Here is a 13230-nt window from a genome sequence, read left to right as displayed (position 1 = left end):
TAGCTGTTCTTTTATTTGCCTTTACCCACTTAGTCATTATATCCACATTATTGATGATTAGTTATCTAAACTCTCATTGTGTTAATATTTTGTGAAAGCAGCAATTATCAACCCTACGATATCGCCACAATATCGAAATGGAGGTATTTGGTCAAAAATATCGTATATATATCATATGCCAGCCCTAAGTCAGCTTATCTTCTCAACAGTATAATAGTGACCTTGGTACACAGGCTTAATGACAAGTGTGAATGAGACAGCACTATAATGTGTGTGTGGGTGTGCCCAGTGTTGATTTCAGAGCGTTCTTATCTGAGCCCAAATGGCTACAAGGTCAGGGAGAGGCTACACAGTCCATGCTGATTGCGAAAGACCTGTTACTCTTCACCAATCGGATGTCGTAATAATCGTCGCAGGGTCTGACTGATCTTAAAGACTCTATCAACAGCCGCTGTGATGCTTGAGAAGTTAGATTTACAAACCCTGCTGAAAACGACATTAGGACTCCAGGACCATCATGAAATAAGATCTGAGGTATGCAGAGGTGTCAAGTAACGAAGTACAAATACTTTGTTACCTTACTTAAGTAGAAATTTTGGGTATCTATACTTTACTGGAGAAATTATTTTACAGCAGATTCTTTACTTCTACTCCTTACATTTTCACGCAATTATCCGTCCTTTCTACTCCTTCATTCCGGCTTGTCATCATCCAAATAACAAACAAAAAAAACCTATTCAGATAAATCACGCCATCCGGATAGAGTGAATTTGATTGTGGTTGGATGAGAAGTATAAACATAATGTATACTATTCCGACACCCTATTGGTTTGTACGCGATTCCATCGCACCTGCACATGACACAAATCACAAATAGCAGACGTATGTAGCCTAGTACGAAGATGTCCGTGGCAGAGACTCAAGAGAACTCGCGCGAAATGTCCCAACCAAGCACCAGCGAGGAGGTTGCTAGCCCGGAAGACCAGCCAAGCCTTCTACATCCCTGGCCGTACCTGGAAGAACTTTTCGAAATGGTCAGACATTAACATTATAGTCATTATGGCCTTTAGAAAAATGTTTTTTGGTGGAGGTGGGGTAGTGCACTATAGGCTCCTGTGGCGCGGCCTAAGCTTTTGTCCTTAATGGCATTTTTTTTCCCCCTTACATTACTTTTACTTTTATACTCTAAAGCTACATTGTGTAAGAATTACTCCCATCTAGCGTTGAGCTCATATATCGCAATCAACTCTCTCTCGCCACGCAGTATTGCAGCTACGGTAGCCTTCACACTTCAAAAAGCAAAGGTGTACACGCTTCACACCACGAGCGGGCACGCGCACCACCTGACGGAAAGGAGAGAGAAAGAAAAGGAGACTGCAGCGTCCAAAACAGCTCCTATGTTCACTCTTTTTTTCTGATGACGCCGGTCTCTTGCTCTTTTCAATATCCTTTTTTCTTTTTCTGGGCGAAGAAGAAGACTCCTGTTCCTGAAATTTGGATTTTGAATACATGTGGTCCTCCATGTTTCCTTCTTCAAACTTGCCGGGCCGGGAAGCTACGATACCCATTAGCAGCAGCTGTGAGTCCAAAACGTGAAAGGCGGAGCAGTATAGCCTGTATGTCCCTTACCGGCTAACGTTATTTCAAGATGGCGCATCATTCTGGAGCGTCTACCCCAGTTCATGCAAGCGCAAATGTAAAATTCTAATACTACTACTAATACTAATACTTGGAATTGATGGTGGTGGTAAATATTCATGAAAAAGGACAAGTTTGTGAAGGGCAATACAGATTCTGATAATGAACAACTACAAACGTTACACACTGGACCTTTAAGTTGTTTTGAAACCAGTATTTTTACACTTTTACTTGAGTAAAAAACTTGAGTTGATACTTCAACTTCTACAGAAGTCTTTTTAAACCCTAGTAGCTATACTTCTACCTGAGTAATGAATGTGAATACTTTTGACACCTCTGGAGGCATGTGACAGGTCTCAGTTGTCTATACACGGCAGTAGTGATGCAAACTCAAAACGATGATCAGTGTGCTAAACCTCCATGATTAAAGTTACCAGACGTTCTCCATCTTTTTTTAGCCCAAGACCATCACAAGATAGCGGGGGACCACCCATTCCTGTCCCTTGGAATCATTTGACGTTTTACTAGTCTCTCGTGTCTGGCTAGGACCCGGAGGACACAGCATTCCTGGATGGGAGAAAAATGTGCTCTGGTTTATTGGCATTTCTTTAAACCAATCACAATCGTCTTGGGCGGTGCTAAGCACCCAGACGGAGCCACGGTGCCTCTGCAAAATAGCCTCGGGAAGGAACGTGTTTTGGTGGAACGCGTGTACAAAAAAAGAGGAAGGTAACGGACACCCGGCAGAATTTCTGTCGGCACCGGAGCAATCCCGGAAGAGGAACATTGTGGATATAGACTAATGTAGTACTTTTGTTACAGCACACTCTGTTACTATGTGGTTATACGTGATGTACTGATGTCTCCTGGTCTGTCCTTTTTGCCACTGTCCTCTTGTTGTTTCCAGCTGTCACTTCTGTCATTTGAACTTGTGCATCGCCTGTATAAGTAGACAAATCACTACATCGGTTTGCAGCTTCTGTCAATTCAAACAACAGTTGTCGGCCCATATTTAAGCTTAGTTAATTAGCAAGTTACAAGCACGCTAAAAAAGGACTCAAAATGTTTACAACAGCACTATTGCGTCACACAGAAACCTGGTATAGCTAGCTATGGTCATGCTGTTGCTCATATTTGACAGCTTTGTGCTGCTACCTGCAGACTGCTTGGTGTCCTGGGTGAGTGTTGGGAAACAGATAAACACTCAGCTCAGTGGAAAGACAGTGAGTGTTAGGCCCAGGTGGTTCTCTTGTCTGGTTTGTGTGTTAAACCTGCTGATATGTGTTGGGTTTTCTTCCTTCAGGCGTCAGCACGAGACAGACTAGTGATTGGCTCATCTTCTTCCTACAAAGAATCTGATAAGCACTTCATCATTATCGGTAAAAGCATCAAATCATTTCATAATGCAATAAAACATGAATGAGTAAGTCGTCCCTGTATGTCCCATCCATGTTTAAGTTGAACGGCTAACAGACAACGATTTATCTGTTCCTTCCACCCGTCGGAGAAACAGGACTCGAACATGGACAAGAGCTGGCTTCAGCTTCTGTCATAGCAGCCCAATAGCAGCTGATACATGAAGATAATTTGTATTGTCTGTTATGTTTCTGTGTTGCACTGAAAACAGATGTCCCTCTAAGACTCTAAATATACTTCACATGTGGTGCTGTTAAAGGCCAAATGATTCGAACTTTGGAATATAAAGGACAAACGTATGCATTTGTGAAAGACTAGAACTTTTGAAACATTGTAAAGTAGATAGAGTTGTTTGTGCTGTCAGCCTTACACGTGCACATACAAACTGTCCTGTGCATGCTTGTGTTTCAGGTGCGTTTGAGAACGGGGTCGCTGAGGGAGAAATTAAAGAAGTGCTGCAGCCGATCTCAGCGCTCCGCCTGCTGGTTCACTCTGACGCTGACGTCTGGGCTCTGCTCAGTGAGGTGGGTGGGTGGGTGGGTGGGTGGGGGTGTGTGTGTGTGTTCTTGTTTAACTATATTTATGGGGTCCAAAAACCGGGAATACAGTATACTTGTGGGGTCCGGGAGCTTTGTGGGGCCAAAATGCTGGACCCCACAACTTTAAAGGGCTGTTTGAGGGTTAAGACTTGGTTTTAGGATTAGGGATAGAATTAGGTTATGGTTAGGCATTTAGTTTTGATGGTTAAGGTAAGGGGCTAGGGAATGCATTATGTCAATGACGGGTCCCCACAAAGATAGTGAAATGCACTGTGTGTGCGTCTCGCAGCAGCTAAGGTTTGCTAACACTCACTCTTGTTCCTATCTGTCAGATACTCATTGCAGTTTGAAGACCACAGAGAAGAGGAAACCACACACACACACACACACACACACACACACACAGCCATGAGGCCCGGTGAATCCGCTGCCCCCCCCCCTTGCTGGATTAGGGATGGTTTGTCCACCTCAAGGACAGTGAGTAAGAGGAGCCATGTGTACAGTGTTTGTTCTACAATATTCATTATGATGAGTTCTGATATTGATCATGTGCCACGTTGCTGTTTAAAGGCACTCCATTATCAAAGAGTAAAATCGTGAGTAATTTATTACACATTATCACTTTATATTTTGTTGTAACTAAATAAAGAAATCCACCTCGCCTTTAGAGTATTTCATTTTCGCTTTTACCTGCTTTACATGATATCCAAAACTGCAACACAGGGTCCACCAAGTATATACAATGGTCTTATGTTCCCTGTGCTGACACTGAACACAAGAGGTTGCAACCAAAGTCTGGTTTTAAAGTCAACTCTCACAGTTTGGTGAGCTGATACCGGGTGTTTCAATTCACTGGTAAAGCATCAGGCTGTCTTATTGTCAACGAATCTTAGAACAACGGCTTTTACCAAGAAAGAGTGTGTGTGTGCATGCATGCATGCGTGTCCAAAGCCTGATGAGTCATCCGTCCGTCCATCTATCTGTCTCTCTCAACAGGAGCCACAAACAGGAAAGGGAAGCCAAAGTATTAAGACGGACTAACACATTCTCGGTTTCCTCTCCTTTAAGATGGTGTATCCCTGCCAGAGAGTAAAAGCCTTTGACAACAACTTTCAGTCCAATCAATCAGCTGCATCACGTCCAACATGCATTGCATCAGTCGCAGCACGGAAAGCCAACTGGGAATACTTCTCTTGTAATTCTATATTTCAAAATGTGTCGCATAAATGTCAGATTCATAATGTTGTTTGATGGGACCGTTCCTAATTTAAATCAAACTAATTAGAAACTATTATTTAGGCAAAGTTCTTGCATATTTTTCTTGCAAATGAAAAAAGGAGAAAACATGTTAATATTTCTCGGTGATGTATGGAGGAGAAGGTATTGTTTAATATCTTTCCCAAAAGTATCAAATTTCAAACCCTACCTAACCCTCAGGACAGTCAGAAACCTTCAACTTCCGTGCTACCAGACACGATGAGAAACAGGACACCACACTTCCAAACAGTATTCCTTACTTAGTTTGTATGCTACTGCTAACTACATGTTTGTTCCCGACTCTGGTACGCACAGCCTAACGGCTTCTCTCAGCTGATATCAAAATGTTCCCGAGCATACACAGGAGTTCATCAACGAGATGACTACACTAATGTACTATTCATCTACCACAGACACATATAGGTGGCTGACCAGTGGAAGGAAAACATAACCATAAAAAATAAACCGTGAATGGTTTATACCATAAATATAGTGTGTAAGGGATGAACAGCAGCACTTCTTATGTTGCTCATTTCGCCAGATGTTTCCTTTAATGAGTCACCCGCCTGTATACAACAGTATTTCAATTAGAAGTACTCTGAGCTGCTGCACCCAGCCTCTGGAACGCCCTCCCCGACCACATCATACAGTCAAGCACCCTACCATCCTTCAAACAGGCCCTCAAAACTCACCTCTTTCGAACTTTGAGTGTCTAGAAAAGCGCTATAAAATATAAATGTATTATTATTAAGTAGGAACATGCAGAGGGCAAAGCAGTGGGTCACCTGTCCTTCCGAACACCCTTAGTGACTACGTGGCCATGTGAGAGATCAAACAGAGGATTAGCTCAGAACTCGCATTTCATCAAAAAACACTTTATTAAACTAAAGTCATTTGAAATTAGCAACAGAAACAATCATATGTAAACCATGTACAAATGCAACAGGGTCAAATATATTCCAACATGTATGCATGAAATACAGTATGCATATTTCTCTGTTTTTTTGAGAGGCTAAACACACAAGTTTGAATAACAAGTGAGACGTGGTCTATACACTGTTTAGTGTCATTTACTGCAGCAACACAAAAGTGACAAAGACTGGGGCTTTCCTCTTTTCAGAGAGTAACAAGATATCCATTTTTAGAACCAAACAAGTACTAATTCTAAGATCTATGGCAGCAATACGGACCAATAAATAAAAGCTGAAACAGACGAAATCTCCGCTGCTGTGTGGAGGAGGAGAGACACCAGCAGGAGTCTCCAGTGCACTGACAAAGACATGATCCCTTCACCAAAACCTCGTAAACATTGGAACTCTGTGGGTGGAGGGGGTAAAGAGGGTGAAGGAACAGTCCCAAACATCTTTGTGAGCCAGTGAACACGTGACAACATGAAAATTAATATCTGTGGTTCAGATGGAGTCGCTGGGAGATGATTGTGTTGGTTTGTTGCTGCGTTATTAAAGTGCTCATATTATGCTTTTTGGCTTTTTCCCTTTCCTTTATTGTGTTATATCTTTTTGTACATGTTATAGGTTTACAAAGTGAAAAAGCCCAAAGTCCACCCCAAAGGGACTTACCATCTCCAACAGAAAACACTGTTCACAAACTGCTCCAAACAGCTCTGTTGTAGTCCAGCCTTTACTTCCGTGACGAACGTGCGTCACTTTGTAACACGTTATAATGCTCGCCTAGCTGCTAGCATGGCTCGCTCTCATACGCTTCTTCTGACTGGCTAACAGTGCTGGCCTAGCTGCTGCGCATGTGCGACTCCCAACAAAGATGGACAGAAGTGTGATGTCTCACTCTGTAGCTAAAACAGAGAGCTCAACACACAGGGTGAAAAGAGGAGCTGCAGCAATGTGCAGTACAACAAAAGCAGTGTTTTTTTTGGGCGCCTGGTTAGCTCACCTGGTAGAGTGGGCACCCATATATAGAGGTTTACTCCTCGGCGCAGCGGCCGCTGGTTCGACTCCGACCTGCAGCCCTTTGCTGCATGTCATTCCCCTTCTCTCTCCTCTTTCAAATCTAAGCTGTCCTATATAAATAAATGCCCCAAACAATCTTGAAAATTAAACCACGTAAACCTATTCTGGTACAACTTCTAAATACAATTATGAACCTGAAAATGAGCATAATATGAGCACTTTAAGTACACAAACTGCAAAAGCAAAAGAAACGTCGCTGCGGGCTCACGGTGCAGAATTAGCCATTAGCATGTAGCTCTCTGGTTTAATAAGGTGCTGTATGTTGGTCCCTGGTAGAGGATGTGTTTATGACCAGCTGTTACTCAGCAGCTTCCTGGGCTGGAGGTTACGGGACGACGGGTGAGGTTAGACGTGGATAATGAAAGTGAAAAACATGCTTATGAAGAGAGACATTTTTGTAATGACAGGGTTTCCACAGCTCACACAATGTATTCATCTTCCACACTTCCACAGCTGTGGTGCTGATTGGTCGCTCTGAACAAAGATGCGATGAGGCCTTATTTGTGTTCCCACCACACACTGAATGAAACCACGTTTACGGCTCAGGCAGCATTAAAGGGTCCATCATGTGGATCATCAGAGTCCGGTTGGGTTCAGGGCGTGGACTGTGTTCTAGGTCAGGGCTCTCAGAAGTTCTCCTCACTTTCGTTTGCTCTTGGTGTCCGTGGTCTGGAAGACGCTGGAGGCAGACATCAGGTTCTCAATGTACTGACCCAGAACCTGGTTCTCTGACTTCAGCTTCAGGTTCTCCTCTTTGACAGCATCCACTCTGGCAGACAAGTCTGAACACACACACACACACAAATTTTCCACCAGCTTCTGCCATTTTTTTCAGTATTAGTGTCAGTCTGACCCACTTCAAGAGGGGTCAGCTCCGGCATCCCGTGGCAGAAACACTTTCTCTGTGTAGCACTAGTCGTTTTTTGCATCAACTATAATATCGGACCATTTCTTTTTAATTTGGGCCACAGCCGACCTCTGAGGCTGTGGCATTAACTACATCTGCAACACGTTGTCACTCTACAGCTTTTTTGGCATCAGTAATGCCCACACTGTGGAGTGAAAGTCCTTTGCTTTGTTTTCCTCCTTGCGCATGAAGTCGGTATGGATGAATATTAAGTTGGGGCGTTTCACTGACTATTTAAGGGCAATTATGGGCGTGACATGAAGCCGCCAAAGCTGCGCCACATTTAGAGTCGATTGTGATTTATAAAGGGAATCCGGCGTAGGACGTGCGTGCGCACGGTTTTATAAATGAGGCCCCAGGTCCGTTTGTTCTCACTTAGCTGCTTTTGATTGCAAAAGGCAGAAACAGTTGTCTATCTGATCCTTGTTGGGCGGGTCACTCATTTGTGCAGCTATTGGAAAATATTTGCATTAGCTGTTATGAATGGCTGCTTGAGTTTACATGGGCCCACACCTGCTCTGTCTTATGTTGCATGGGAGACAAACAACGTATGGAGCCGCCCTCGGGATATTTATAAGTCACTTTGATTCCCAGGAGGTGACAGCTATGTTTACGGAACTCTACAGAGCTGTACCGTGTCACACGTGCTACGTATAAAAAGGTTCTTTGTGATGCGTAAAATCACCGCAGTAGCATCTGTGCGTTACAGCTTTAGGATGCGACTGAGAGACGGAGCAGGCCGCCACAGCAAAACTAAATCACAAGAGGCGCACGATCAGAAAGTGTGTGAACTTATGTTGAAAGTGTGTGAGCAGTCGTGAATAAATCCTGTTGGTGAAAAGTGTTGAATAGTCTTGGCTGTGGTTTGTGCTGAGGGTGACCCACGGTGGCAGCCACAACTGCTACAATTAACAAATAAAAAGTGTGTGTGTGTGCGTGTGTTACCCTCTAAAGTGTGTTGAAGCTCCAACACCTGGTTGATGAGCCTCGTCTTCTCTTCCAGCTCAGCCTGGTTCTCCATGTCACCTGCAGAAACACCACAAAGCACTGACTGACTGCTGAGAGAGAGAGAGAGAGAGAGAGAGAGAGAGAGAGAGAGAGAGTGAGTGTGTGTGTGTGTGTGTGTGTGTGTGTGTGTGTGTGTGTGCCTCTCTCACCATCGTCTGAGCTCATGGTGAAGTACTCCTCTTCCCTTTTGGAATGCAGGGCTGCGACTCTCAGGGCTCTGCAGGAAGTATTCATCATTTAATACATTTATTATGTTTACTACACAAGATGTTGAAGACCTACAGCTCACATGTGATGGGCCAAATGATCTCTCGATCTCTCTCTCTCTCTCTCTCTCACACACTCACACACACACACACACACACACACACACACACACACACACCTCGTCTTTTGCTAAAAGTCTTTTAAACCACTGTTTGTTAACCTGTTAGCTTGTTAGCCTGCCCTATGAGAACAACGGGTGACAGCAGAGAGCAGCAGGCGGGGAAAACAAACAGACCCTGCGCCAGGCCTGCTGCTAACTAACGGTTAGCATGCTAACACCCACTAGCCAGGTGTTGTTAGCGTCAACAGTGACTAAACAACGATGAGAGCTCAGGAGACACGGCGTCACGTTAACGTTACCTTCCGACGTGAAATCCGACAAGTGGTGCGCAGAATGCGCCAGAAACAAGTCCAGGGTTTGTGTAAATCACTCAGAACACTAGCTGCTGCTACGGCTGCTGTTTCTTCTTCTTTTCTTTTCGGCAGACTAGACACTGATGGTGCATTGCTGCCTCCCATTGGTGATGAGGGCAATCTGATTTACGTTCAAGCTCCTCTTGGATCTAGACCATTTCACAGACGTAAACACATAAACATGCCAAACGGCCCCAAGTTGATTTCCTGTTGTTCAGGAAATGAATTAGTTCCAAAGCTCTTTCTTGTTGATTTGGACCATCATCCATCAAAGTTTTTCAGGAAAATATTTCCATTCCCAGCTCACTTGGAGACATAAATAAAACTCTCCTTTCCTCAGTATCTTGGACAGTGTATGATGACGTGCTTGACCGACTCTGGTACACCCACCAGAAACAGCCCACTTGCCATCCCACAATGTCCCAGCCTTAACCTGCCCAACTTTATCTGATCCATCCTTGGCAGGCATTGTATTCCCGGATTTAATTGATGGTTGGATGTCATACAGCTTCCTCCCTCTGGTGTCTTTTTTCCACTCCTGCTGCCACTGCTGTTTCTGTCTTTCACTGATCAAACTTCGGCACTCCAGTTTAACAAAAGGCACCTCCACCCTATCTCTTCCTAAACTCGCCCTAGCAGCTTTATCTGCAACCTCATTCCCATCAACCCCAAAATGTGCTGGAACCCACAAGAAAGCCTCTCCAATCTAAGAACCATTATTCAAATCTCCCCAACTAAATGTATTATTTAGTTATTTAGTTAGATTTAGTTATTTACTAAGATTTAAAAACGCATTCACTTGGTCTGTGAGTTTCCTGGCCCACTAAACCAGCGCTGTAAAGGTTAGAAAAGCTGTGCCAGTTAAAATGGAAACACTCCATCAAAAGGTAATAATTCTCAATAATTTATCAGTTATAGGTCCAGGTTCAGATAGGATGGCGTCTGGGTCCGGACCACCTATTTAGTGACCTCTGATCTAACTAATAACTAATAATCTAATCTTATTTCTTTATTGGTTATATATTCTATTCTGCTGACTATGTGTTGAGGACGTCAGAGACGTTGACAAAAGGGGTTGGTGATGTAATGTAATGGATGCTGATGTTGTTGACGATGTTTTTTGTTGATTATATTGTGTCATATTTGTAAGGGTAATATGCACTTTTCCAACCCTGTGTAGGCTACTTTGATACTACTACCCATGCACCTTGTACTTTTATTTGTATTTATTTGGTTGGAACGGTTGGAACTAAATCTAACCTAGCCCCACCGCCTTCCCCCCCTTAATGTCATCAAGGCAGACAATGAATCAGAACAGATAATCACTTTTTCCACCCCACTCTCTTCCACCCACCATAGAGCCCTTAGTATTACTACCATCTCTGCTGTAAAAATTGAAAGTCCATCAGTCAGTCAGTAACACTGTCTGAAATCAACATGGGGAACATAAAAGCCAAATCCCAGTTTTACTCTCTGGGTCTCTTGAGCCATCAGTAAATATATATGTAATCATTCCATTTATATTTAAGGTGCTCCTGTACATAATGTGCAACATTTGTTACTCTTCCTTCCTGCAATGATTTTTTAATAGATAAGTCCACATCAGGCTCAGCCAGTGTGGTATAGATAGCCAGCATACATACGGCACTATTTCCCTCTCATTTAATCTCCTCTGCATATATACAACAGAATATACAACCAGTGTTAATTTTTACAGCAAATTCTGATTTAGTCTTAGTCTATTGAATAACACACCATTTAGTTTTAGTCTTCTGAAATATTAGTCTAGTTTTAGTAGACCAAATATTAGCAGATTTTAGTCGACTAAAACTGTTGTGAAAACGTCCTCGAAACTGTGCAAAGTTCTGCAAACTCGTCCTCCTGTGTAACTGCTGCTGCGTTTGTAGGCGCTGTTGCGCCTGCATTTGCCGCGGCTTTTTAAAACGGCTCTGCTGCTTCCGCATAAATCAACCTACCCTCAAAGATTCGCTCTGATTGGATTTCTTCCCAACTTGTCCCACAAAAAAAAAGAGCGGTTCTGATTGGATCTCTTCTCCATTCGTCCCGCCCTAACATTTTCGTCTCATTTTTATTTGTTGACTAAAGTGTCTGTTATATTTCGTCACAGTCTTCGTCATCATATCTGACTTTTTATTTAGTTTTTATTTAGTTTTCGTCCGTGAAAAAGGTTTTCGTCATAGTCTTCGTCAACGAAATTAACACTGTATACAACACTACTATTAAGCCTGTTCTCACCCTTTCCAAACTCCCAACACTCTGCTAGCAGAGAGATCGAAGGAAGAGCTGATCCTAAGTGTCATGACCTGGCTCAAAGGTATGACAAAATGTGGAGAACACACATTTACTCAAGGTGTTAAATCCCTGTAGAGTCCAATGTCCCCCTCCTAGCAAGTTCACCTGAAGCAAAGGATAAATCTATTCATGACAAGCTCCCACTATTAACATGAAACCTAGTCGGTCTTCCGTCATTTAATACCAATAAAATATATTTATTTATATTACTGTTATTATAATAATATTCTATTAAAGCCCCATTCCCATCTCCATTTCTGCTGCCTTACAGAGGATTATGGCCATTAAAATCTCCTGTTAACATCACTGGGGGTCTAACCTGATCCATTATTCTATCTATTGTCTCTATTTCCAGTCGAAGGATTATAGAAATTAAATAATAACAACCTTCCTGCTGTGCTCCATACCTAATCACATTCAAGCTCTGAAGTTAAGCTTACTGTCCTATGTGGAACACCTTTTTAACAAATATTGCACACCCTCCTCCAAAAGAATTCCGGTCCTTACGTAAACAGATAAATCCTGGTATCACAAAATCCAACAACTATTTAAGCCGTGTTTCCTGTATACATATTAACTGTGGTTTATCCTTAAAGCCATCCACAAACCTCTTTCATTCCCAATCAGTAAACTAAATATCATCACCATTTCCTTCTGGCTTCCACTATTATTCACCCTTCTATTTGTTGAGAAAACAAAGTTATGGAGATCAGCTGGCTGAACTCTGCCTATTCTGAGAATCTTCTTAGCCACCACTTTTTTAACCACATCGGAGCTATGAACCCATGCTAAAGTTGACTAAAAGAGAGGAATAAAAAAAATCATCTTCTGGAAATGGATCTTAATGCCTTAATTAAAAAAAATAGGAAAAATCCAACCTTTAAGGACACCAATTAGTATAGACACCTCTATGTTAAATTCCCATAGAGGCAGGCAGATTTTTATTTTTAAAGGCCTTATTTCATGGATCTATGCATCCTGATAAAGTTCCCTTGGCCTTTGGAATTAAAATAGCCCCACATCATCACATACCTTTCACCATACCTAGAGATTGGCATGGTTTTATTTCAGTTAGCCTAATAGCTGGTTTGATTTGCATTGAGAGATGATCTTATGGAAAGTACCCCATGCCAATCTCTAGGTATGTTGAAGGGTATGTGATGATGTGGGGCTATTTTAATTCCAAAGGCCAAGGGAACTTTATCAGGATGCATAGTATCCTGGATCCATGAAATAACTGGCCTTTAAAAATAATGGGAATTTAATATAGGGATGTACTTACTTATGCCCCCTGTCTTTTAAGGAAGAACATTTATTTATTTATTTACAATACATTATTCATTCACAAAGAAAATTGGTGTCCTTAAAGATTGGATTTTTCCTCATTTTTTTTAATTAAGGCATTAAGGCAGATTTTTTTATTCCTCTCTTTTAGTCAACTTAACATGGGTTCATAAACTTATGAGCACCACTGTATTTTTCG

At 42.4% G+C, this 13230-nt stretch overlaps 2 protein-coding genes across 5 annotated transcripts in view; one reads left to right on the top strand and one right to left on the bottom strand.

Moving 5' to 3' along the window:
* The window catches only part of LOC144524608 (alpha-1,3-mannosyl-glycoprotein 4-beta-N-acetylglucosaminyltransferase B), a 29541-nt gene extending 25286 nt beyond the window's left edge, over positions 1-4255 (top strand). For 3 of the 4 annotated variants that reach the window (XM_078260988.1, XM_078260987.1, XM_078260985.1), the window contains 3 exons: positions 2942-3017; positions 3466-3578; positions 3926-4255. In XM_078260988.1, coding sequence (XP_078117114.1) covers positions 2942-3017; positions 3466-3578; positions 3926-3943 — 207 coding nt within the window. In that variant the 3' untranslated portion in view covers positions 3944-4255. Of the gene's footprint in view, positions 1-2096; positions 2557-2941; positions 3018-3465; positions 3579-3925 lie in introns of those variants that run through there. The other variant, XM_078260989.1, reaches the window with a different exon arrangement.
* A 1449-nt stretch (positions 4256-5704) lies between these two features.
* On the bottom strand, positions 5705-9564 carry LOC144524609 (short coiled-coil protein B-like). The gene is made up of 4 exons (XM_078260990.1): positions 9381-9564; positions 8903-8970; positions 8691-8771; positions 5705-7620 (listed from the first exon to the last, which is right to left on the bottom strand). The coding sequence occupies exons 2-4, from the start codon at positions 8916-8918 to the stop codon at positions 7478-7480; spliced, it is 240 nt and encodes a 79-aa protein (XP_078117116.1). The 5' UTR covers positions 8919-8970; positions 9381-9564; the 3' UTR covers positions 5705-7477.
* Between the last annotated feature and the right edge of the window lie 3666 nt (positions 9565-13230).

The sequence above is a fragment of the Sander vitreus genome, chromosome 10, assembly GCF_031162955.1.
Source record: "Sander vitreus isolate 19-12246 chromosome 10, sanVit1, whole genome shotgun sequence".
Taxonomy (NCBI): domain Eukaryota; kingdom Metazoa; phylum Chordata; class Actinopteri; order Perciformes; family Percidae; genus Sander; species Sander vitreus.
The sequence above is the reverse complement of the archived record's forward strand: the minus strand, read 5'-3'. Positions and strand labels throughout refer to the sequence as shown.